The 27971-nt window shown below is 40.7% G+C and overlaps 1 protein-coding gene across 1 annotated transcript; it reads left to right on the top strand.

Annotated features, from left to right (window-relative positions):
- Window positions 1-613: 613 nt before the first annotated feature.
- On the top strand, window positions 614-27877 carry LOC310956436 (sodium/potassium/calcium exchanger 3). The gene is made up of 17 exons (XM_083926643.1): window positions 614-744; window positions 7740-7850; window positions 18013-18089; window positions 18215-18289; window positions 18409-18493; window positions 19382-19485; window positions 19569-19643; window positions 19744-19769; window positions 22188-22241; window positions 22349-22491; window positions 22607-22773; window positions 22867-23104; window positions 23255-23421; window positions 24277-24391; window positions 24504-24616; window positions 24766-24831; window positions 25835-27877. Exons 1-17 carry the CDS (start codon window positions 642-644, stop codon window positions 25943-25945), a joined length of 1830 nt encoding a protein of 609 aa, XP_083782769.1. The 5' UTR covers window positions 614-641; the 3' UTR covers window positions 25946-27877.
- Window positions 27878-27971: the final 94 nt, after the last annotated feature.

Genomic DNA, 27971 nt, shown 5'->3' with positions numbered 1-27971 from the left:
AGTTTGTCGCCGCCTGGTGGCCACACAGAGGAACCACACAGTGTGAGCCGAGGGGGGAGAGAGAGAGAGAGAGAGAGAGAGAAAGAGAAAGAGAGAGAGAGAGAGAAAGAGACAGAGTGAGTGTGAGAAAGAGAGAGAGAGCGAAAGAGAGCGAGAGAGAGAGAGAGAGAGAGAGAGAGAGAGAGAGAGAGAGAGAGAGAGGCACTCAGAGCTCAGAGCATGTCGCCTCCTGTTGCTGCGCCTCCCCGTGGGATCCGCTGTCGACCTTTCAGACTGTACACATGAGCGCAGAAAGCTTTTTTGACGCTTTAACTCGCTACACGGAGGTTTGGCGGAGTGAACCACCACAGCGTCTGCTCCGAGTCTGAAGGGGAACCAGGCTTGTCATTGCAGGGATTTCTTTTTTTTTTGGACACAACTTGGCAGAGAAGTCGCTTGCTGCTCCTGGAGCTGTTTGTTTGCAGGGAAAGTGTGAAACAAGTGTCAGAGAGAGAGAGAGAGAGAGAGAGAGAGAGAGAGAGAGAGAGAGAGAGAGAGAGAGAGAGAGAGAGAGAGAGAGAGAGAGAGAGAGAGTGAGAGAGTGAGAGAGAGAGAGAGAGAGAGCAACAGATGTTTTTGGTGGAAATGCGGCCGGCTGAGGAATGAGAGCAGCAGCGAGGCACCGGCGGCCCTTCCAGCGGTTCTGCTGCTGTGGAGTCGGGCTGGTCGCCGTCATTTGGCTCACACAGGTCATCCAGGCACCAGGTGAGAACTTAATATAGACACGCAGGCGGCGCGTGCGTGCGTGCGTGCGTGCATAGTCTTTATAATCCTATAGACATTCTTAGATAAACACTGGCAAATGAATATTACACCTACCTAGTCTAAAACATGATGCACTCACTGATGAGTTTACAGTGTGCACAGTATTCATCACTGTTGAATATTATATGGGTTTATTAAATTGGATGTGTGTGATTTTATAATGATGCTAGATCTGAAGTTACATTATGTGTATTGGAATAAAAACATTAAAAGACCCAATAAAAAGGAGATAGATGTACATTTTATCCTTTGACATCATAAAAAAGATCCATAAAATCAACTATTATTGTCTCAACGAAGAGCTTCATTTGTTAGAAAATGATGCATAATCCATATATTCAGAACACAACATGTAGTGTTTTGTCTTCATTTGGAGCAAAGATCCAGTATCCTTCCCCTTCCCCCTTCATCTTATCCATGCATCTAAAACTCCTTTATACGGATCAAAATATGGATATACCAATATACAGGTGCTGCATTATCCATCAAAGTGAATTCAAGCACAGTCGAAATAGACATTATCACATTTATTGTCTAAATAAGAAATGATGTAGTTCAAAGTAAAATTCTAATTACTGTTCAGCATCGTGCCATTTCTAACGGCAAAATATTATTTTAAAGTAACAAACGGTGCTGAATGTCAGGCAGCTGATTCACTGTTCGAAATATTTAAATCTCAGTTCAGTTTCTAGCACGACTGTCTCCCAGCTTCTGTCCCCTCTGAGCGTGATTTATTCTGCTCACACTGCAGGAAGGTGACAGTTTGTTGATTACATAAAGCAGACCAAAATTCAGGCATGTATAAATCCAATCATGGGAGAAGGAATATTACTATATAACTGTATAACTGGGCATGTCAAGGATTTATTTCTGTGGACGTATCCCTAAATAGATAGCCTGCCATTTTAATTTCTACCCTTTCCCAGGTCGTCGCTAGAAATGTGTATTTCATTCATCGAAATAAATCGCTGTTAAATGTAGATAAATCATTAGTTTGTGGTAACTGTCATTTATTTAATGTTATAATGCCTCATTTTGCAGCAGTGCACCTAAAGGCATCTCCTCCTAGCTCATTATCCTTTCATCACCTTTGCTGATGTTGTCACACATTGTCACACACACTCATCAGCTGCTTCAGCACCAGCATCCTTCTCTGTAATCCTGTGTGCATTATAACGTGTGAGCGTTCACCCTGGTATTGCATGCCGGACCTCGTTGGATGAGTGTCCCGTTGAATGAGCGGTGTCATTAATATTTATACTTCACCTTTAAATTATGAGTGTGCTGTCAACCAGAAGAGATTTTTTGAACTGAGATCAAGGCCACTCAACTTAAACCATATAAAAGCTCGGGGCAAGGCATGTGGTCTGCTGTTTGTAATGGCGACAGGCAGGTTACTCTTAGAATGCTTGGAAAATATTACACATACTGTAGCGTCCTGAATACCGCTGCTTGTAGAACCATTTATGGATGTGCTGATCCAAAACTCTGTATCAATATCGTTCTGATTCTGGAAAGACATTGGATACCAGAACAATACGTTACAAGAACGCCACCAACTTGGTTAGAAATAAGTGTATTATGATGGAGTTGTAAAGGCAACAGTCGCCCAAAAGAAACATTTCCAGAAGAAACAATGTTGTTGGAAGTAATGAATGCATTTAACACATTTTTTATGTTTGTAGGATCCAATTTGGGGTTTTATTTTGATGTTTAGTTTGTTTTCTATTTTGGTGGGGTCACTTCCTGGGGAAAAGGAAGTGACCAAAGGCACTAGGGGGTTATTTGGATGAGGTGAGCAAGGTGTAGCTGATGAGGCATACGTTTCTTTACCGTGACATGGCGTGACAAGCAGTGTTGGAATTAAAGTTTGTTTATTGTAAGAAGGAATAAATCAACTTTAAGCAACATTGGACTTTGGTTTTGGATTGGTTTAATCGCACCCATGCACGTGTCAACATCGTATATATCCGCCACCATAGAAGTGACTTTCTGTTTATGGGTTAGAGAAACGGAAAGGCCACTTAATGTTTAACTGAACATTTCAAACCTCACTTCCAAACATTCAATGTCCAACGTAGCTGTCCTTCGTCTGTACAAGAAGTGGGGGATTCCTTTCAAAACATTAGGGACTTTAAGCAGCGACGGTTGAAGAAACATTCCAACATGTTGCTGTCGTAGTGTGTACGGCAAACCAGTCGTTCTCCTGTAATAGACAGTTAGGCTACAATGTCATGAACCCATTGGAATGTTGTTTAAACGCAGCAGCAGTGAGTCTAACAGCTGACACATAATGATCCCCTGTGTGTCGCATGCCACGACTCTGTTTCATTTAGCATCCATCGGAAAGGTTAGACTGTTCCATCGCTCACAGAAAACAGTTTCTATCACGGCAAAAATGACCTGCTTTATAAGAGTTCAGTAGATATTAATCTGCAAGAACTGATTTTCTGATGCTTTGGGTCTGCGGAAAGAAACTGGCATATTGTCTTTTAAAGTTGTACTCCAAACTACAACGTTAAAGTTGATAGAGCAAACGTGTTAGCAAATAGTTGCTTATTCACACATCCAGCAGACACAATTCGACATTAGCATCCTTTAGAGTTGTGTTTTTGTCCTTGTGATGAATGTCACTCTCCTTTTTAGCCCTGTTTTTGGTCTCCTCCAACTCCTGAGGGAAACATCTGACTCTGTTGATGCTCCAATAGTCGAGGTTCAAGGTTATCTTTATTATCCCGCTCGGGGAAATGTATTGTGCAGCCACAATTCACAGACAGAATACAACATCGTAGGCACAACAACACAGTAAATCACTGAGCTGGAGCAGGGAAATGAAAATTTTCAATTTTTAGAGCATGTACAAAAGTGCAAATGTGTAAGCAAGCAAGGGAATGGCAAGGAATGCAGCCAGAGTGAGATTTGCTTCTACAGTGTAAGTCCGGCATAAATGACCCAAACGCGAGACTCGGAATTTATTAAAAAAGAGTCTTCTAAAAGGTTTTACAAGCCTTAGCAGCAGGCTCAATCCATATTGACAGGCAGCCCAAACAAGTCAATTTGTGTATTTGGTAATTGTTTTGGCTTTTTTTTCTGGGTCTGCACCCCTGTAGCTCTTCCTAGCTCTTTTTTTAAACTCCCGGTTCGCTAACTACATTGTTTGTTCTTCATTTTATGTGTAGGGACTGTTATCATGCTACTGCAGAAGTTTGGTGCTATTTAGAGCAATATTAGTGGTTAAAAAATTAGCGATTTAGATGCGTTCATCGCACCGCCCCAAGCTAATTAGTGTTAGCCATGTCTGGCTGTTAGTGATTAACGAAAAAAGACTGTCTCGATGGCTTATTTGATGTATATTTATGCAGAGAAGACCACAGGGTCCATTAACGCCGGACTAACACTTTAAGCATATCAATGGCACTTATAATCAAGGAGACGTCGAACCTCTTGCTGTCCTAGTTAGTGATATCGAAAAGTTGAATCAAGTCATAGTAGCTTTTCCTAAAAGGGATATACTGTAGTCACAAATGGGAGAAAATTTCCACTCAAGTCAGAATCCCGGTTTGAACTTTGCTCCACACTGGGGTTTTTGAACTTGTCTATGCTCAGATATTTATATAACTTTGGTTTAGCTCCCATTTAAGGTCATATCAAATCAAATGTTCATCAGCTCTCCGCTTACGGCAACATGACACTTACTTAATGTTCAGTTTGAATGCCAGAGTGAAGATCTGGAGGACTGCGCTGTTACGTGGGAATGGAGCTCACAGTGAAATACAAATATCATTTTTTATAAAGTAATATCCAGAGACTGTAGACAATATACAGAGTTTCGGAGGCATGCATGCTTATCTTCATTGACACTGTTGAGGATTTAACAGTGAGCGACATTTACAAAGAAAAACTGCAGTCCTGTCCTGTGGAGGCAGTGAACCTGTTTAGGGTAACACCGGAGGAAGCCGGTCTTTCCAGTTGATGTGTGATTGATGGGATCAAATATCGTGTTTCTGCTACAGAAGGAGGCACCACTACTTTGTCTTTTCTAAAGGGAGCAGATGATGGTGCACAGCTTTGGACTTTCATCTTATAAATGATGATTTTATGTCCTCCAGGCATTGTAAAAGTCAAAAGGATGCTGTTTAATGTTTAGCAGCAGTGACATCATTTGGTCTGTGTTCAGCATGTGTTGTGACAAGATGAATTCATGTGAGTTTTAATTTCTTTGCTGCCTTAAGTATAAAAAAAAACATGGATAAATGTCACAACAGGCTAGACGGTTCCCCACAGTTTGCATTATGATACTGATGTGTAGAGAGAGGAATTATGAATGATGGTGTTTACACTTAACATTATGGTATTTACACTTACCTTTCTACATTCAACCAGCGTGGCTATAGTGAGTCATGTGGCAGCAGGATTAAGATATTTCCATACAAACACCACATTTCATGTTTGGTCAGCTTTCATTACTGATCCCTCTGTAACCCCTTCCATTATATTTACATTTGAGGCCTTTTTTCAGCTGACAAAGTCTTATCTAGAGAAAAGATCACTGTAACAGTAAAGTTATCTTAAACACCATGGATCACCATAATTACAAGCAACTTCAATGTAAAGCCCAGGGTCTGAGTGAAGACAGTGTGTGAGCTTGTGATCTTTATGCACTTTCATGAAATGTAACCTTAGAGAAAAACTGTCTTTTGACACAGCACATGCCATATTCCAAGTGTGGTTGTCATATAATAATGTTGCTGTTGACCTGGCCGATCACAAGATGAGAGGTGCCGAGATCTGTGTGGCTTACCATCTCAGTTTAACAATTTCCTGGGGGAAATTCTGTTTAGCGTTAGCAACACCCTCAAACTTACTGGAAGATATAAAGGCTTGGAAAGGAATCAGAGAGTCTAACTTCTTCTAATGACAACCGTCTGGCAGTCACGTATCACATGTAGATTGAATTTACAGATGCAAGTGCAGAACATAAGGACTTGAAAGTATATTTTAAGCAGTCTATTTATGTTTAGATTAATTTTACTGTCAGATCAGCCATAAGTTAAATCCCTTCTTGATGTACGTTTCACCTGTTGTAAGTCATTTATAGTATATGTTGCACTTTATTCCTGCTGGGAGCCATTGCTTTCTCACTGTTACAGCTGCAAATATCACTATTTCATCATCACGTCCATGCCTTTTGATTATAAAGCAGGTTTAGGTGCTGCTTAAATACTGTAAACTATCAAAATACTAAATCCTCATTTATATGTACACAGCCTTTATTCAGAAACTGTGTCTTTAAACGAGCAGTTAGGACTTCTGTAAAGTTGTGATGTCATAACTACACAGTTACAGTTATTCATCGGCTGCACTGAGAGCACAGATGTGGAAGACCCAGAAACTCTCAATAAATTAATTAATTGATTAAAATAGTCCATCAAGAGTTCCCAGAGCCCAATGTGATGTCTTCAATTTGTTTGTTTTGTCCAAGAATAATCCAAAAACAATCGATTGCTATGAAGTTAAATAGAAAGACACACCAAATCTTAACATAGGAGAAGCTGGAACCAGAGAATATTTGTCATTTAAGCCAAATTGCTCAAACAATTTAGCAGTTGTTCAAATTATTGGTGATTAATTCTCTGCCAATCGAATTAGTTATTATTATTACAATTATATACTGACCGTTTCAGCATTTGTCAGTGTAGTTATTGATATGTTCTTTGTGAACATTGTCCTGAGTTTATGAAATCTGAATCTGGAAAAGAAACAGCGTTTTCCGTTTTTATCTTTCCTTCTCCGATGAGACACGATGTGATTGAGGTGCTTGAGAGATCTCCCAGTTAAAAGTGTGAAAATGATACAGAGCCATCTGTGGCAGAAACCAATTTGAATTTCATACAAGTCGAGCTCCTCTTGATGCCACGACATGAAAGCCTTCACGTCTCCTCTCAGCCACGGCCGCTGCCCTCGTGAAATGGGCTCATTGAGCTGTAAGGTACAAAGGGACCCTGCAGCGCCTGGCAATCATGAAATGCATCAGGCAGACACCAAGCTGCCTCGTAAATAAAAGGACGGTGTGCAGTGCAGAGCTTAATAATAACCGCCTCACAATCTCCTCTGCGATAGTGGACAGATCTCTGTGGGTGGTGGTGGAAGGAAATCTGTATTTTTTTCCCCTGTAGGAGAGATGATGAGACAGATATGTCTGTGGGGAGTTCCTCACCTGTCACAGTAATGAAGTCGTAAAAACTGAAACCCACTTGAGATTAGCTATCGAAGAATGACATACAGAGTTGAAAGAGTTGAAATACACACCATAAAGATTTCAGTGCTGATGGCTCAGGACAGCTGACAGCGGCATGGACTGAATTACTGAACATGTTGCTGTCTCCCAGAGCCAGAAACATGAAACTGGTCTGTTGAGTCGTCGCAGGACACAAGAATAACTCTGGAGACAGTTACTACATGAACAAAAAAGCAGTAACAATACTTTGATGGTTTTCTGAGAACAACATTTTTTAATTAAAAACTCAGACTATCAAAGTAAGAAATAGATTCTTTGATTATTATAGTTCAGTTGGTGGGTCTTTGAAAATTTGCTTTGTAGATCAACAGAAAAATAATCCACAGTTTTGGGGAATGATTCATCGTTTTAGGTCATTTATTCAACAAAAAAGATGAAATCCCTGGTCATAGTCTGTGATGGACTTATTGCTTCAACTCTACATTTCATAGTCCAAACAAACAAACCGATAATGAACACCATATTAACCGATATTAAACATTGATAATAAACACCATATTAACCGATAATAAACACCATATTAACCGATAATAAACACCTAAGCTAAACAGAGGTTTAGTTCTTGGATTGTGTGAGGTCTTTCCAGTGAACCTGGCTGGTTTTGCACTAAAATGTCTCCGGTGTTGTTTTGCAACAGAGACGGAGTCTTCTGGGTTTCGGCTAGGCGTGAGCGGTGGGGAGCTGCAATGGACTCGCCGGCTGATGCAGGAGAAGTCAGACAACCAGAGCGTGGATCAGCCCCGAGCAGGTGAGTCAGTCTTTTGTACCTGGACAAATGCCGTCTGTTCCTTCAGGTCAGACCAGCGAACTCTCCCAGTCTGCAACACTTCCTTATTGTTCAGTGTAGGTGTGTGAAATATGGATAACATCTTCCATCACAGTGTGTTTGTTGATATATCCAAGTGTTAAAGGAATACCTCACCCCCAAAATTACCATTTGTATATCAATCACCCACCAAGTGTTGCCTTGAATTCATGCAGAAACCTTTTTTTTACTACTAATTATTAAATTAAATAGTAATAATTAACAATGAAACTCGGAAAAAAAAATCACTTTTCAAACTCTCTCATAGCTCAGTACAATCCAATTCTCGTATATCCTGTTGTAGAATCTGTAGGAAACGGGATAAGATTTGAGTAACGGAAGCACTCTACTTTCCCGTTTGTAGTCCGAGTAGTATTTACCAATCATGACTGAGAATGGGCTTTGGTAGTGTGCAAGTGAACGGTCCATGTGGAGAGCAAACAAGGCAGAATGCATTGGCTGTCGTGCAATTACAGCTAAACCATCTGCTATTGTCTGATGAAGATTTAGCATTTCATTAGCTTTTTGTTATTATTAACTGCATTCATATATCTGTCTGTTATATGAGACATCGTCCCTCAACCCCAACATTCTCGCGGCTCAAGTTGCTAATAGGACCGTAAACAATGGCCGCTGCTCGGAAGAGAAAACCGCTGCACACTATGTTGTGTTTAAGTTAAAGTATCATTTTGTGACATTGTTGCAGCAGAATATCAGAGCAATTTGAATTCTGTTAATAAACCTGTCAGTTTGTGACCTATTTTTCTCCCTACCTTGCCTTCCACCTATTACTGTCTGCCATCTGTGCTGTCCGACTCACTGACGTGCACCAAGTGTTAACCAGCGTCCCCTGATGAAGTAGAGGAGCGTTGTCCCAATTTACCATTTACCATTTACCAATTTAGTTGATCACAATATCAATATGTATTGGGGGCTGTGTATTTCATCTGGCGGTATAATACGTATCATTGCACAGTGGTGTCAGTTTAATATCTATATCTTATTCTAGGAAACTTTCATCATATAAAAGCCTCACCACCATATGCATACGTTTTTACGTTGACGTGAAGGAGTGAAATGGCTGAAGATACAGTATATTACAACACTGATATCTACTGTAGAGGTCAGTGGTTTAAAAACACAAAATGACCTTCATCTGCCATAAATCTTTGCATGTAAACTATTCATTAAAAGTCAATGGTGTTTTTTTAGAATCAATACAGTATCACCAAAAACAATATCTTAATACTCTAGTGTATCAATATTTTCTTGAAATTTTACACTATTTTTGTTATTTTTATTTGATATGGCCATTTTGGTGGATGTAGTTTGGGGTGGTGTTAGCTGTATTGTATCATAATGTATAAAGTATTATAATAATACTAATAATAATAATAATAATAATAATAATAGTAATAGTAATAGTAATAGTAATAATAATAATGGGATGGACAAAATAATAGAAACACCTGTCAGTATATAATATATTGTCCATGCAATAATTATTGAGTGTTTTTAGGATTTACTCTATATGTAAAGTGTCTCGAGATAACTTTTGTCATAATTTGGCATTATAGATCAAATTGAACTAATTTGAATTGATTTGTAATCACAAGAGCATTAAAATCTGCATGGTGTGCATTTTATTGGTGAAGAAGTTCAGCTGCAAAAATGGTCTAGGAAATCAGAAGAAGAGGTTTAAGTGTGTGGTGTATGCGGGTAAACAAGGTAAGCGGAGTGTACCAGAGATTCCTGCCTCTCCCCTGCAGCTGAACTGAAAGGTCATGCGTTATTGTGTGAGTTGTCAGGAGTGTGTAGTCAGTGTCGAGCTTTCACACCGACAGACCTCGAGGAGACAGACGGGGCACACAAGAGGAGGCTGTCGGAGTGAAAGTCAGATTAGATTTTAGGTAGTCTGTTTTTAGCAAGTTACCTTTCCATTGCTTTCCTGAATCTGGTTGCACCCTGATGAGTTTGGACAGATTTAAACTGCTCTTTGTGTTAGCATCCCAGAGACATGCAGCCAATCAACAGCCATGATCAGACCTCTGTGTCTCTGGTTCCCAGGCTGATTAGCTGGCTGGCTGACATGAGCCGCATTCATCACAGCTGACAGTTTTATTATAAAAAATTCAGATTGGAGAGGAAATCTCTTTAGAGGATAGCGCGGAGTAGATAAAATAACACGGCCGCACAATGAAAAATCTTTTGCCTTACTGACAGAATACTATTCTGTATCGTCATATGATTTGCATTTACTCCACGGTGGTGCTCATATTTATCCGTCAGTCACAGAGTGGTATTGTATTCAAACTGAATGGTTATTGTATTCTCTGAAATTAATGTAAATCAAGTCATGTTAATAATATATCATGCAAATGGCCTGTTCACACCACACTCTGAAATACCACCCTGAATGTACTTTGCCTACTCGGAGGTGTGCAACCTAAAAAAAAAACCCTGCACACAATGAATAATTTTAAGCTTTTAAAAATAGACGTCTCATCTCGCCGCGACATCTCCTGCATACAGCGATGTCTGAAACTCATCGGGAAGCACAAAGACTTCCCAGCACTGGCACTGGCTGTTCTTCTGTATGCAAGATTTGACTTTAACATCATTGAATAAATAGTGCATACTGTAGAGACTTTAGTTGTAGCCTTGAGTTGACTGAGCAAAATGTTTATCACCAAACCTTTTAATCTTTAAGGCGTGTTTAATCATATATAGCTACATGACAGCCAGTTCTAGCTCCTGATGATCTTATTACACACAGCTTAGTGACATTACAAGTCATATATATATAATTGTAAAGCTTACAATTGAGAGGTGCACAGAGGGACAAATTGATCTGGCACCTGAGGTAAACTGACACATTGCAAGCTCTTCCCTGTCACCACACATCCTCCTCTGTGACGTGCATGAGAGGTTTTTTACATCCTTGAGAGAGAAATGAGCCCCCGTCTCTACCAGAGCTCCATTTGCTCATCTGCAACAATTTGTGTCTCTCTAACCGATAACACACTTAACCTTTTATTGAGTTCCTGGCTGCAAACAGATCTCCCTCATTATCTCTTACAAAGACACAAACATACTGCGGGCAGATACTTCACTGAGGTAATACACTGGAGACGATCAGGCGAACAAAAGGCTGGACATGTAGTATAAGACACACCAGTGAGCACGGCTCCAGGCTCAGGTTGCCATCCTCTTCCTCAGCAGGCTGTCTGACAGTGATTGCATAATCTGTAGTGTGATTAAAAAGCCTGCCCTGGACCTCAAGGGGATATTATCTTAGGGATTGCACAGTAACGTCCAGCCCTAGGCTCTCTTTCTCTCTTTTCATCCTTCCACTGCTTAACAAGATGGAGACGACGCGACCCGCCTCCAGCTGACAAGCCTCGGAGACCGCTGTTGCTAGGCAACTGAATGCTAAATTTTGAAACCCAGACAATTCTGTCTTTGAAGCGTTATAAAGTCCTAAAGAGCTAAAAATAGAACGCGAGGAGAAGCGAGTGGCGGTGAATCGAAATGATGCAAATGAAGTAAATGGCTCATGCTGTGTGCTTGTGTGTGTGTGTGTGTGTGTGTGTGTGTGCGTGCGTGCGTGCGTGCGTGCATGCGTGCGTGCGTGCGTGCGTGCATGCATGCGTGCATGTGCATATGTGTGTGTTTGTGCATGCACGTGTGTGTATGTGCGTGTGTGTGTGTGTCTGTTCTCTGTGTGTTCCGTCGAAACTTGTTTTGTTTATTTTGGCAAGCGACAATCTGCCGAGAATAGTATTTTTCCACAGCCATATTTTAGGGTTTATTTGGGAAAGGTTTGAGAAGGAGAAGCCGGCAGATAATCTAACAGAAATTGTCTTCAAATAGTCTTGGACTTTTATCAAGGCAGTCAGATTATGGATGCCACACAAAGCAAACAGAAGTTAATGCGGCCATTATTTTTAGCCAAGTTTTGTTTAATTTGAAGCAAATACTGTTGGATCTTGTTCACTCGTTTTCACATTCAGTCCACACAAATGACTCAACGTTTAAGGAACGAAGGGCAGAGGTTAAGGTTTATTATAGAACTCCTCTTAAAAGCCTTGATTGTCATTAAAGAGAGGATATCGAGCTGTTTCCTCTGACTTTACGTTTAATTTCCTCGATCACCATGCTTGATGGAGATGATGATGGGTGATCACTCCTGTCACACCGGTGTAACATGGTGTTTAGTGTTTTTATTGATAGGCGAGGTGGTTGGTGCGGTTTGAAGCCCTGCTGGCGTCTCATCAATGTCATATTCAAACTGACCTCAAAGGACAGCGAATCAAAGAACAAATGCATAATTAAATTTACATTACACCTGAATGAAATATTTATTTTTTGATTCCTCATGAAAAATTCAGGCTTGTTTCAGAGGTCTCTCTCTCTCTCTCTCTCCTCTCTCTCTCTCTCTCTCTCTCTCTCTCTCTCTCTCTCTCTCTCTCTCTCTCTCTCTCCCTCTCTCTCTCTCTCTCTCTCTCCTCTCTCTCTCTCTCTCTCTCTCTCTCTCTCTCTCTCTCTCTCTCTCTCTCTCTCTCTCTCTCTCTCTCTCTCTCTCTCTCTCTCTCTCTCTCTCTCTCTCTTTCTCTCTCTCTCTCTCTCTCTCTCTCTCTCTCTCTCTCTCTCTCTCTCTCTCTCTGTGTGCGCGCAAATGCTCGATACTCAAACGCGGGTTAGGATGATGCATGGTACGTCAATACCATGGCCCTGCAGAATCTCAGATCGATGACACTACTCTGAACCGCCCACTGCCCCTTCATTCAGCTGCACTGAAGCCCTGCTGATGCGCTGCTTTCTTTCACTTACTGGATATTTTGCTTCTGAAGAATTTACTCTGCAATAGCCTTATATTATACTTGAAGATCTAATCAGCTTGAATGCGCTTTATTGATCTGGACGTGGGTCAAATGCACACATAAAGGATCTGTCATCCGTACTCTGTGAAACACCTAGCAGCCATAGCAGTGTGACATAAAATGGATTTCTGTTTTGAAAAGTCAGAACACTTTTTGGTAAATAGTAAATAGACCTGTACTTATATAGCGCCTTTCTAGTCTAAAGGTCTCCCTCAAGGTGCTTTTTAACACTACTTCTCTCATTCAGCCATTCATGTACTGATGGCAGAGGCTACCTGCCCATCGTCTAATCTAATCATTCAAAACACATTCACACACACCGTCGGGAGTAATTTGGGGTTCAGTGTCCTAGCCTTCGACATGCGGACTGGAGGAGCCGAGGATCGAACTGCCGATCTTCCGAATGGAGGACGATAAGCTCTACCTCTGAGTCACAGCTGAATGAATTAATACAGATGCTACATTTTGTACTTAGACTTAGAGGTCCCATATCGTATAAAGTGATATTTACCTGTCGTTTTGATTATAAAGCAGTTTGAGGTGCTGTATAAATATTGTGAATGAATCAAAAAGCTCAATCCACAGAGCCCACAGCCAGTATTCAGAAACTGTAGCCGTATTTCAATCTTTGTTCTTGTCTGTACTTGTGTTCTGGTGGACTTGGAGGTGGAAATACTGGTTGCTGATTGGATAAACTATCTATCACCGTCCAAATCAACCAATCAGATCAACAAAACGTATGACGTACTAACAGAGCATCAAGGTAAAGTAAACAACATGTCGGTAAAAAATATTTGCCATTTGTGTAACGTGACTTAATGGATAAAAGGCACAATTTCAGGTGCCCGGTCCATATTCAGACAGAAGGATCCAAGAGAAAAAAGTGTTAGCGAGCAGCTAGCTCGATAGCTGCGCTCATCTCATCCGCAGAAGCCGCCATGTTGTTTACACTGAACAGTCGCTTCTTGTTGCGTCACACTTTGAGCCCCCTCAAAACCAACGCTGATTGGCTTGCTTGGGCAAACATCTCCAAATTTTCTCTGCAGCAGGTTACCTGACTGTAAAATACAATGGAGCTTGCGAGACCATCCTGTCCTGTCACTTACTTCTGTACGACATGCTGCTACACTCCACTGTGCCACACTGTCACTTAGTTCTGTAGGAAATGCTGCTACATTTTTAACATTTTTAACACTTATAACTATCGCTCCTTCTCACTTATCTAGTTTGTACTTATTTTATTTCAATCTGCTGCTAAACTGCACAGTGCATATTGTTGTATATTGTATATACCTACGCTTAACCACGACGTCTGTTGCACTCTGTCACACTTGGTTCATTGCTTGATTTATCTGACGTTAGCTTTATTTTGATTTGATTTATGTTTATGCTTATTGTTACTCTGATCCTTTTCCGCCTTTGTATCGAAACTGTTGCACAATAATTTCCCTCGGGATAAATAAAGCTTCTTGAATCTTGAATCTTGAATCTTGAATTTTGAATTTTGCGAGCGCCATTGTATGTAGGCTAGAATACAGGTATATTCAGACAGACAGTTTGAGTGAAATAAGGTGTTTTTTTAAAACTGTAAACATTTTCTAGTATAAACCCAAAATACAAGTATGAACTTTTAAAAAGAGCAACATGTCCTCTTTTAAAACTAAAACTGTTATCTGTCATTATTATATGATTGAAATGACACCAAAATAAGCTGGTAGCTGGTTAATGCCTTGCTGCAGTTTGAAATTGGCAACAGTGTTTTATGATTACTATAAATGCTGTGCGGGATTCAACTAAAGGCTAATAAACTTTTATATGGCAGGCACTCGGCGTGTTAAGCTAAAAGCAGGTGCATTAGGGGTACATTTACACTTTGCTTCTTGACAAATGGCGTCTCATTTAACATGTGTCTCCTGGCTTTTACAGTGCTGAGGAATTAATATATGCAATTGTTGTTCAATGTTCAATTTTTCCTTCACTGAGTTTCTGTTATGATTTTCACTGTAATGTTTTCACTCAGCATAGTGAGTAAAGACAAGTAAAGCCAGCATCAAGTCTTGGATATCACAACAAAATGACCAGTAAATTCATGACGCACAAGAGAAACCGAGTAAAAACAAATTGCAATTCCTCACCCAGCCCTACCTCAGAGCGTTGATTATGCTTCATTCAGTGTTTTTTCTTAATGATGAATATATTTTCTTAAAGTTCTTCGCCAGTCTGTCTTGGTCAGCTTGGTTAACTGTTGGGCAGCATATCAAGTAAATAATGTTCAACTGTAATCCACTTTGCGTTAAACACATCTAACTCACCATTATTAGTAGGACAGGAAGTTTAATTCTTGCACCTTTATCTGCCCCATAAAGATATTCTAATATCACATTTTGTTAATATGAATACAAAATATAGATGGCTGTCATTCCTGTACACAGTTTAGGACAAAGGGAAACTCAGATGTTGTGGAGTCGCTTGTTGTCTCTGTTTTAATCATCAGGTGCACCTTAAACACACAAACTATTTTTGAAAAGACGGAAACTATTTAAGTGGAGCGGATAAGTGCTAGAATCTTTCAATTTGGGATACAAGCGTGACAATTTGCATGAGCAGTCTCCATGGGTCACTTGACAAGAAAATTGTCCGAGACATTTGAAATTTTAAGATGGCAGCCATTTCTAAAGATGGCCAGCACCTTAAAAAATATATTTGGTTATTTTGTAATAGTTTAGTCTGTGAAAAGACCTACTTTTCTTGTTTCTTATTACTGTCGCTACACATGTCACCTTGATGCTGTTTCCTCTTCTGAAGTCTGAAGAGATCCCCACACAACCTGATGGGAAATTAAGAAATCTGTTGTTTTTTTTTAATGAATGGAGGAGGGTTTGAACCTCTGTGTCCAAAATTACAAATGGAAACATTATAAATGAAACATTTGTCCCCGTTTTGCAGTTTCACCCTTAATCAGTGATTGATACTGTAGATGAGTGATTCAAACAGTTCATCAGACTTCTCATTTGCCCTCAGTCTGTGATGTCCTTTATGTTTTATAGCAGCCGTTTATGTGCAATAAATGTGAGGAGGTCGGGGAAACATGTTGAGCTATTTCCACTTGTGGATTATGTTTTCGGTACAAAGGTGTGAGCTGTTGTGAAGACTTGACAGACAGAACTGAATCAGGAGCATTTTATGATCGTGGCAGCAGAAGGACACCGAGCACAGAGGGTAGTGACGATAGAGGTCGGAGTGCAGAGGGACATCATCACTGCAGCTCCACCTCTGATTACAAAACTGCCGACTTTATCGAGCTGACAGCACACCTGGCTTGATTGGCAACTTGCAGTTGTGTGGTCATCTTGAGCCCTTGTGTGTCAGTTTGCGGCGTTGCGTTATGAAATCTTGGCAAAACGCATTCCTGTGCAGTAGCCTTCAGTGACCAGTACGCTGAGATAGGCTGTGTACTGTATCTCTATGTCGTCCTTCCCCCTCCCTCACTCTCTCAGACCTCTCCTGAGGGTTTGTAAGGGAAAATAAATATTTTTAGACATTACGGTCCAGAGCTGCTGTCACTTCTCTTTTTTTCATTTTTCATAAACCCCAACCATGGGAAACACATATTCACCTCCCCCTTTCTCACTGTTCAGGCAATTGCCTTAGGCTTCCTACTGCCACCCATCAAAAAAAAAGGAAAAAAAAGCTACCCCCAGGGAGAGTGTCGCCATAGCAACTGCCTTCACCAGAGCAACTCCTCAAAGCATCCATCTGAGGTACAACGTTGCAGCCCTCGGTTTCCACAGACAGAATAACCTGAGAGTTTATGTTTTCGGGAGACGGAAAAAGGAGACTGGAAGGCTTCCAGGGCTGTTAGAGCAAAGACGAAGGTGAAAGAAATGAAGCCACAGGGAGAGCGCAGATGTCCAATAGCTGATCAGCTTGACAGGGTGCTGGAGAAGACGCATGTGGTGCTGCTTCACATTCGGGTGGCCTCTTTTGTGCAATAAGACGACAGAAAGTTTACATGCTTAGCCTCGATGATTTAGCAGACGAGCCCTGTCCTGCAATAACAGCTGGCACGCAGAAAATAGGATATTTTTTTCTTCTATGAGAGTAGAAAACAGAGACACTACCAACCTTTAGAAACTCAACTCTAGGCCGTAAAAATTCCGCAGAAGAAGCAGTTTATGGCACAACAAGCATCCAGGCAGGCAGTGCTAGTGCTCTGGCACAGATGCAAACGTGTAAACATTACTGCACAAACATTTACATATTCTAACTGAACAGAGCCAAATGACTGTCCACTCCTCAGGACCATCTGGCCTCCTCCTCTCACTCTCTGACACTGCCGTGTCAAAGATCAAATGTCATATCTCCGAATCTCATACCACAAGGGACCCTCTCTTAATCCATGCAGTCTGTTGTTCAGTTTCCATGAAGCAGCGGCGGTGCATTGTGACGGCCGCACTGTTCTTATTGTGTGCTAGTCGACCCACACAGCAGAAGAGCTATTAATAGCTCCATGCTCCCCCAGCAGTTTAAATTCACCCAGCTCGATTCAGAGTTGTAAATTGGAGCTGCACCACACTCTCGAGGCTCTCTCTTGTAGCGTCAAGGGAACAGAGGGACGCTGGGCTGTCATTAAGAGTTTTTAAAAAAAAATGTTTTTTACACTCAAGGAAGAGCAGGAAGCAGCTGCCACTTTCACTTCCTGTCTCGCTCATCAGTGTAAGACAGAAAGTGTCTACACCATGTTGTTGTGGGCTATACCATGTCTGAAAGAAAGAGTGTCTAAAATGAGGGCACAGGATGACACAAAATGAAAAAATATTTCTTTATGTCTTTGAGTTTATTTTTGAAATGACTTATTATAATTCAATTTGAAATGACGCTTTGCAATTTCCCATCAGATATCAGAAGGAAATATGAGAATGCATTCATAGAAAGAGTAAAAGAAGTAAGCCAACTATGTCATTTACTCCCTACATTGAAGGGAGTCATTTTGTTAAATGATTACTGTCAAATATGAGACAATGCCTCACACTGAAAAGACTGTTAAGTTATGTGATTATCTCTCAGACTCTTTGTCCCTACTGTATTTTTTCCCTCCAGTGAATTGATGTCAAACAGCTTTAGACCATTTTCATTTTGTGGGCAGGTTGCAGAAAATGGCTGTTTTTGAGTGGTAAAAAGAAACAAACTGCATGTATATCATCACGTCTCTCCCCCTGCAGCCATCCACGAGTTTCCAGAGGACATCTTCACCAAGGAGCAGAGGAAGAAGGGTGCCGTGTGTCTGCATGCACTCTGTGTGAGTCTTTCACACAATATCGCCTGAAATCTGCAGAAGCCAACATATGACATTACAAACCTAACAAAATCAGGGTGTCCATGTGTCCCTCCACTGTCTTATCTGTGCTCACCTGTTCTGTCCAGGCCATATACATGTTCTACGCTCTGGCCATCGTCTGTGACGACTACTTTGTCCCGTCCCTCGAAAAAATATCTGAGGTGAGCAAATGGCACCAACCTGCCATCAGATATCATTTTCTCAGTTTAACAGATCGATATTTGATTCTTCTCATTTTATTCTGAGCTGTTTTTTGTTTTGTTTTTTCTTTAACTTTCAGAACCTGCAGCTTAGTGAGGATGTGGCAGGGGCGACATTTATGGCTGCGGGGAGCTCAGCTCCAGAGCTTTTCACCTCTCTCATTGGTTAGTAGATCGGCCAGTTGTTACCGAGCATCAGTTGTGGCAGTTTTGAGAAAGCAGACCAAAATTAGTATTTACTTATTCCCCATCTTTTTACAGAGAAGAACATTTTTTTCTTCATTTAACCAGGAGTAAAAGACTTGAGACTAAGAAAAAAAATCTCTTTTTCAAGAGCGTCACAGATTAAGGCATAAAACATACAACTGTCTTATAAGATATCACACATTTAGTATTCGAAACATCTACAGCCATATGTACCAGCCTCCAAGTAATTTACCCTCGTCTTAAATGTGTCTAATGAGATGAGCTCCTGAAGATTTAGGTGATTTTGTGACTGATCCCAAGCCGAGGGAGCAGCACACTTTAGGGATAGTTAGAAGAAAAAAGTCCTCTGTGCAAAGACGGTATCTTCCCATACTTTTTGTAGGATGTAGAACCCAGAACAGCCTTATAAATAAGAATATGCCACTGGTTAAGACAAAGCCGACCAATCCGAGCATAGAAAGGATGATAAGTAAGAGCTTGGAGATCTGTGATCACACTGCTCCATGGTAGACAGTATCAAGCATGTGTAGGCACTGAGAGGATGCTACAGTCCCGCACAGACATAAAGGCAGCCGCAGAACGTCTTTGAAAGTCTTCACAGCCCCCGCAGTGTCAAAATCACCCTGGAGATGTCAGCAGAGTCTAATTGAAAACCTCAAAAGGGAATTTATATAGTTTAAGTATTTTCTTGGAGATCAGTGACAAGAGTGCACTGAATACAGGGCAGGCTGTTTGTAAATAGTAAATAGTGAGTCCACAGACGCTGATTCGATCTAATCTAAAGTCATACAAAGCCAGACAACAAATGCACATAAATATCTTCCTCTCCTCCCCTTTGTCCCTCAGGTGTCTTCATCACCAAAGGAGACGTCGGAGTCGGCACGATCGTCGGCTCGGCCGTCTTCAACATCCTGGTCATCATTGGACTGTGTGGGATCTTTGCGGGCCAGGTGGGGAAAACTTTCACCTACATCTTTGCACACAGTTGTTCCTGAGTGAATGAGCACTGACGTTTTCTAACTTTTCTCCACAGACGGTGGTTCTGACGTGGTGGTCCCTTTTCAGAGATTCCACCTACTACATCCTCGCTGTACTGACTCTCATCATGGTGAGACATGCTTTTCGTCAGAATTATCATTTATTGTGTGTTTAATCTTTTACAACCTCCACATTGTGTTTTGAAGAATCAATTTTTTTCCTCTCTTTAGGTTATCTATGATGCCAAAGTTGTCTGGTGAGTCCACATGCTTTAAAGTTCTCACACATCATCACATTTCCATTGATGGAGTTTTATTTTCAATTATGATTTTGGCTTCTAACGATTATAAAAAACAACAACATTGTGTTTCACGATGATGCTCTCATTTCGTCTTCTGTTATAAAAGCGCCTTTTCCAGTTTGCATTGAGTGACTAACTGGAATATGTTTAATAGTTTATGATGTTAAATATATGTTTTATTATGTTTTCAGTGTCAGTGCTTTACAATATACTTATTTTGGTTAAATTATTATTATTTTTTTAATTTTCTTATGATATATTCTGTTTTTTTTTTCTAACTTAATTTTTTCCAAGATGTGAGAGACCAGGGTGATATAAAAGCTAAACTGAGGCACAGAGATCATATTGAAGCTGGGCTGGGCAGCAACAATTTAAGGGAAGCTTTGAATGTCATGACATTTATGACTGGTTCCAGTAATAAAGGCGACAGTAACACTGACCTGGCTGGTTTTAATTCAGAGATTCACTTCTAAGAGTTAGAAGTGTGGGAAAAAAATGTAAGACGTCTAGCAAGAATCCTAGGCCCTGTTCTGAATGGTTATGTAGCATCTTTCATTCTTCAGCGACAAATTGGAAAACAATGAACAATTGTCCCTGTTACTAAGACCAAAAACCCAGCAACATGAAGCGGTAGCGTTGACATTTTTAATCATTAAGTCTGAAGAGAAGCTCATTAAAAATTAGGAAATTAGTTTATCTCTAAATCTGTAAAAATCTTACAGAGGTGTGGAGGACGCCACTTCTACACTATTACATTTCCCGTATCACCATCTAGGGGGGACAAAAGTTCATGCTAGGTTGTTATTTATAGATTTTTAATCAGCTTTTATCACTATCCAGCCACATTTCTTTAAGCAGAAAAGCTAATTAATCTTAAGAGCAGCCATCGCAGCTCTCTTACAGTAGGTATTTTTATTTGTATCTGCCCTCTCCCTAAAGACATTTAAGTCAAAAGCAACTGGACTTGGTTGTTTGTCGAGAAGGACGTTTCACCTCTCATCCAAGAGGCTTCATCAGTAATGAACTGAGTAATGAACTGATGAAGCCTCTTGGATGAGAGGTGAAACGTTTTCCTCGACAAACAACCAGTCCAGTTGCTTTTGACTGAAATCTCTTTGGGGATAACGACGACATGGACAAATGAGAAGGTTCACAGGCTTATCTGTCCCCTCACGCTCTGATTTGTGTCAACAACCACTTTCTTAAACGACTGTCATTACAACCATAAAAATTAGAGCGCTATGGTACAACAGGCAGTGATTGCGGATCGATTAGGCTCCTGATTCACGGTCCTTGTCATCGCACACATGATCAGTGATTTGGAGCTTTGCTGTTTGATTGATTCCTTTTGTGTAGCTTTTCTTTCTCAACAGACTAATTAAGTGTCCCTGATGCCTTCTTAGCTTCTTAACTGCCTGTCATGAATGCTTTATTTTCTGTCAACGTGAGGCTTTTGTGAAAAAAAGGTTGTACGTGTCAGCGAATTTAATGAAAGAGTAGATTTATCCATGGCTTTAATGTGGGTTTGTCAGCCAAAGCTGTCCTGGGGTATTTCACCTCACCACTGTTCTCATGAATGCACTTTATCAGATTTGTGTCTCGGCTCGCCTTTTGCCAAATCACTGCCTGCTCTGAATATCTGAGCTACCGTCCTCTAATGTCGGTCCAGGCTCAGTGGGACAGCTGCTTGCACAAGTTCAGTTCGGGCATTTGTTGGGGAGGTGGATGAAGTGTATTCAGGAGTACACAGTTGTGTTTATTCACAGGTGCTGTTATCTTTTTAGCACTGATTATTGTATTTGTATTTTTTTAATGGGGATAAAAATGACCAAGGCAGTTCACAAACAGGAACTCCAGCCTCGGCTCTGAAAACTTCATTTTAACTCTCTCTAACAAGTCATTTTCATGACTAGCAGCAATCGAAGTTAAAAGGGAGTTTAACATTCAAAAACTGAACTTAAATTTTGATTGGTGTACGGACACGTCTCTTTTTTTCCCTTGCAGAACCTTATTGGTCATGTTCAGTCGGTGGTTGAGGTTTTCAGAGCCTTTCAGAAGTTATAATCTTGAAAATATAACGTTTAAGTTGTTTTATTCTAATAAGAAAAATAAGTTTAAACAATATGAGAAAGAAGTGAAAGGAAATTAATTAAGGAAACTGATCAATGGATTGATCTCAGATCAAGAACAGTGGCATAAGGAAGATTATGCAACCGTCACTACGTAGCCTCACATAAAAACATCCATCCTCCATCAGCTTGGTTATTATTCCTAACCATGTCATCTATGAGCTTCTCTGACATTGCAAACACTAACTACTATCTTTGTGGCATTTCCGACCAGACTAACTCGTATGTATTACTTGCCGTGCAGGTGGGAGTCCTTGCTCCTCATGACCATGTATGGAATCTACATTATAATCATGAAGTAAGTTTACAAAACAGTCTTCATGCCTCAGTACTTGTCTTGAGTTGAGGACAACTCGTATTTACTGTATACATGGATGTAAGCAAGGTGTATCTGCTTTGTTGCAGGTTCAACTCCCAGATTCTGGCATTTGTGACGCGTCAGCTTAGGAGCTCCGGGCCGTGCTGCCTCGGATCAGAGAACCAAGGAGACGACAAGATAGGAGAGGACGCCTCTGCTTGCAACACCTCCATGGTGCTTCTTAACAAAGGTCAGAAGAATAAGCCTCTCTTCTTCGCCGCTGTGTGTCCCTTCTCTCAAAAACTGTGTCATATATGAAAGGAATGTTATTTGTCCTGTATTTAATTCATACAATCTTTTCACAGGCCAGGCCCACGGCCAGGAGGCTCCTCCAGTCATCATGGTTGACGAGCTCCTCATCCTCAACCCCCACAAACTGTCCTTCTCTGACGCCGGCCTGCGTATCATGATCTCCCCCCACTTCTCCCCCCGTACCAGGCTCTCCATGGCAGGACGTGTGCTAATCAGTGAGGTGTGTTGGGCGCATATATTATTACACATTATGACACAATCTCCTCCAAGCTCTAAAAACAAAAAAAAAAACTTCCCTGCTGTCCTCTCACAGAGACAGAGACTGATCCAGAGTTCCAAGAACCAGCGGGACGGCGAGGCCGGCCCCGGGTCACGAAGGGGATCGACCGGTAACAGCCTGAAGAGGACGGGCTCCTGCAGCCTGGAGAACGGAGGAAAGAGACCCGGGATAGGAGACGCAGAGTCAGGAGACAAGCCAGGGGCCGAAGTGGGCCAGACAGAGGAGGAGGATGACGACGGCGATGGGATTTTCAGTCCAGTGCGCATACCAGGTGAGGAAGATCTGTTAACAGCCGCAAAGTGCAAGTAAGATTTCACCTGCTTTTTTTGTATGGTTTTGTTGGTGGTTTTCTTCTTGGTGTTGTATCTGATCCCTGGTTGACAAACTCCATCCTCCTGACCGACTTCCTGCTCCATCACAGGTAGTAGCTGTGGGCGGGTGAAGTGGGTGATCAAGTGGCCTCTGGGCCTCCTGCTCTACTGCACTGTGCCTAACTGTATTCTGCCGCGCTGGCACCGCTGGTTCATGGTCACCTTCGTGGCCTCCACCCTGTGGATCGCCATCTTCTCCTACCTCATGGTGTGGATGGTAAGGAGGCAGGACTTAAAGGGGTGATGACAGACTGTGAACTTCAATTCTGAAACAACACGGAAAAAAAACAGATGCTTTAATTTATTGTCATATACATTAAAAAGTACAATTGTACATGCAAATGTAATGAAATGCATCCGCCCTGGCTCTCTCAGCCCTTCAGACCATGAATAATAACTAAATAAATAAATGACAACAGTAAGAATAAGAGATCATACTACAATAATAAATAAAATCACTAAACTGCTTCATTTATGAACTTAACTTTAACTTTAACTTTATTTATATAGCATCTTTCATAACATAAAATGCAGCTCAAAGTGCTTACGAAACAAAAAACATAAAGAGAAATAATACAGTAATGGTCATAAAATGATAAAATGGGATGATACTTGAAATAAAACAACTTAATATTGATTAAAAATTGATAAGATACAAAAGCCATAAAACAATTATGAGAAATTAAGTTGAACATCACGTTTCTTAAATAATATCTGATTAATGCGAGAGTAACATCTGAAATGTATCATGCACACCCAACACAATAACAAAAAATATTTTTCATCAAAATATGTATATGTATTTTTCTATATGCAAACGGTAATGGTATGTGTATTTGCATATGAAGTGGGGAAGTGAGATCAAATCTCAAGTGGCCACTCAGGACACACGTGAATGTCAGGTGTCAACTGTCGCACTGAGAGCTGTCCACTTGTGTGGTCGGGCACCAAAGATGCATGTTGATGCCGGTCGTGAACAGGGCCCTACAGGGATTGTTATCTGAGGATGCATGAACTTAAAACGCTCCCTCTGTGAATACTTGACCCTGATGTGTCCTGATGTCTCCATCAGGTCACCATCATCAGCTTCACACTAGACATCCCAGACTATATCATGGGCATAACCTTCCTGGCTGCAGGGACCAGCGTGCCGGACTGCATGGCAAGTCTGATCGTAGCTCGACAAGGTAAAAAGAGTAATCCTCATTATTCTGAAACTCTTTTTGTCTGTTCTCTCTTTGTGGTGCAAGGGCTTCAACTCAAGCATTTCTTTGTCCCTTTTTCCCATATCTTTTTCAGGCATGGGGGACATGGCGGTGTCTAACTCCATAGGCAGCAATATCTTTGACATCCTGCTGGGTTTGGGTTTCCCCTGGGCTTTGCGTACCCTTGTGGTGGAGCACGGATCATCAGTACGCATACACCTCATCTCCCTACAATACCAATCTCTTTCCTTCTGTCTGTGATTTACTGATGTGTGCATGTGAGCGAGAGGGCTGTTGGGATCTCACTTCTGTTAGATGGTCATTAAATTGTGACACCTGCTTTCCCCCCATCATAGGTCTACATAAATAATAAAGGACTGGTGTATTCTGTCGTCCTGCTGCTGGCGTCTGTGTTTCTGACGGTGAGGAAACAAGTTTTTTTGTCTGTTGTTAGTACAGGTGGTTTTTAATTTATTGGACTGTCACCAGGGCTGTAAAGAGGGGAAAAAATGTTCAGAAACTTACCAGAAACTTTCCATGGGAAGTTAACCTGGGGAATTTTGGAAATTTCCAAATTGGAAACTTGCCATGGGAGTTATGGGAATTTATGGGAATAAACCCGGAATCAGGGGTAATATAAACGAACTGTATCATATCCAAACATAAATATAAACATTTTGTTTTGTCATAGGCAGATGTCCATGCAAAATAATACAATTTAAAAACATTACATTTCAACAGATTTATTTTTAAGTAGAACTTTAGGAAGTTTGAATTACTTTATTGAACAATCAATTCTTTTATTGAACAACAAAAAGATGAATGTTAAAGAGTAAAATGTTACTCATCCCCCTGACCCCACCCATTCAAAAATGAGGTAAAATGGTTTATGGTTATGGTTATGGTTATGGTTATATATTATTTAAAATGAGGTAAAATGGTTTATTCTCGTTTATTTCAATAAATTCCCATGGAAAGTTTCCAACTTTGAAAATTCCTAGAATTTTGCAACCCTAACTGTCACTGTGAGGCGGGAATTTACCTGCATTAAATACAAATGACCTGCATGTTTCCATGGTTACCAGTTTAGTGTGAAATATATTTTCACCATGCTGTTTTCTTGGTAAGACTGTACATGTTGAGCTGTTTACAGCTTGTTACTTGCAGGTTTTAGGGATGCTAACTGTATCAAATGTGTATGCTTGTACAAAAAACATCACTTTATATATACTGGATTCTTTTAAACCCCAAATATGGACATTGGCCTCAAAGATCCAGTACCAGCCTGGGTCTACCACATGTCCCCTCAGGATTAATGTGTAACCATAACTCTACCTGCTCTGCTTTACTAAACACATTATGTTTATGAGTAGTATCCAGGTGTCTCGTACTGCCCATTCCTCATCACTGTCCCTCTGCTCTCAGGTGACGAGTGTTCACCTGAACCACTGGAGGCTGGATCGCCGGCTGGGTCTGGGTCTGTTGTTTCTCTATGCCATCTTCCTGCTCTGCTCCATCCTCTTCGGGCAGATGTGAGGCCTTAAGGTCAAAGGTCAACCCTGTCAGACAACATGAAGTACCTACCTGTCTACACCTCGTCCTCTTTCCTGAAGCCAAAACCGAGCGACAGCGTCGTTGAGTTCCCCGTGAGAGTTGCTGTGCACCTCTGTAGGACTCGCTAGGGTGATACTGTACACATGCAACGACACCAACACACACTGAAGTCTTTTATCAGTAGCACTTTTTTTCTTCTTTTTGTAAGTTGCAGGTTTAAAAGAATCAAACTGGGTGACTCCCCAAAATATTTAATGGCATGGCAGATGGAAGCAGCAGGCTTGTTGGGCCTTTAATACCAATATAAAACAGGGGGACATGACATGGCTCACTATTATTAAGATGATCATTTATGGAAGCACTTGGTGATCGATTTTCTGCCTGATCTAAAATAGTTTTCTCTCCTGTTTCAGAAAGCAGGATTAGAGAAAACTCATGAACGAAAGATAACTTAAACTCTGGGTCAGTTACCGTGGTAACTAAGTCGGTGAACCAAACGTGCTCTCCGGCAGGTTTTCTTCAACAAACCCTGAGCTTCTCCTGAGTTTAAGCAAATATCAAAGCGCTTAAACAGCAACATTATTGAAGAATAAAACCTCCTCAGGCCCCCTTTTCCCCCCAGTAATACCGTGACTCCTTGCCGTTTGTACGAGCAGTTCAACTAAAGATGTTTATGGCACAGTAGGTTTTATCTCAGTTTAAATATCAAAAATTGGTATGAAGCGTTAGAGAATCAAATAATCAATGAATAATTATCTCTATGGCTCATGTTTATTGGTCACACCGATGAAACTTAATTCCTATAACATTGGAGATTATATGTTAATATGAGCAGGGTCGCAATGCAGCTGCAGAATATACTTTGAAAGTGTGTTTTTTTTGCTGAACATGTTCTAACAGCATTTCAGTGACTGTGTGTAATTTGACCACGGTTGTTGAAGCAGCTCAAAAAAAGCCACTGAAATGCTGTTGAGATGACGAACATTTCAATCTACTGTATTTTAACCTGCAAATCACCAAACATTATTACTGGATCAGATTGTGATCTTACAATTTCTATGTCTTTCATCTAAGTTGTATATATTTATATATATATATTAATTTCAACTACATTTTTAAACGATGAATCAATGGACAACACTGCATAAAACTTTATTATATTAACTTGTTGACACTTTTCTCCACTCTAACTCAGTCTGCATTCACATGCATTAATATCTCTACATCCACTGGGTTGAAATGGAGGCCCTGCCTTTTATTTACCTGTTGCCATGGTGAATCATAGTATCAGAGCTCCATCGATGATGGTTTTTTATGTTCAGCTTGAACCACCTCGGTTGATTGAACTGACTCTGTTCATCTGCTCTGGTTCCCATCTCCGGATTAGTCGACTCAGAGTTCAGGATTACGCTCAGAGTTTGTTAAGACTGCTTTCTGAATCCGGGCACAGGTGAGAAAAAAGTTTTGCCAGTAGATTTGTTTTTATTTATTTATTTTGTCAGGCTCATTTTGTTGTTGGGGAAACTATAAATGTATATATTCCTCGGTTGTAGTGAAACGTGAATGACATCAGCTGACAGGCAGTAAGGACCCAAGCTGTTGCTTAAATGCAATCCCAGTGCAACTATTCAGAACACGGGGTAGTGGGGCACTCTTGTGGTCGAAATAAGAAGTTACAACAAACACAAAAATAAGCAAAAACCTATATTTCCACCTGCTTTTACAGATAGAAAAGAAAAAAAACATCTCGATGAGACTTAATAGATCACCAGAAAAAACATTTCTCTATAGCCTCTCTGGTATTCTGTAATGAAAAAGGTGCCAAAACTGAGCAAACAATTCAGTTTTGTCATATCTTATGCCTGTTATATATATTTGAATATATAACAATTGATCTCATGGCCTGTTCTACTAAAGCACTACAAATCTAAAGTGATTCTACTTGGTAAAGTTTTCTTTGTTATCATTATTTCATTAAAGCTATATATATATATATATATATATATAT

This window comes from Echiichthys vipera (assembly GCF_963691815.1).
Source record: "Echiichthys vipera genome assembly, chromosome: 14".
In the NCBI taxonomy this organism is placed as follows: domain Eukaryota; kingdom Metazoa; phylum Chordata; class Actinopteri; order Perciformes; family Trachinidae; genus Echiichthys; species Echiichthys vipera.
This window is presented reverse-complemented; position numbering and strand designations above follow the sequence as displayed.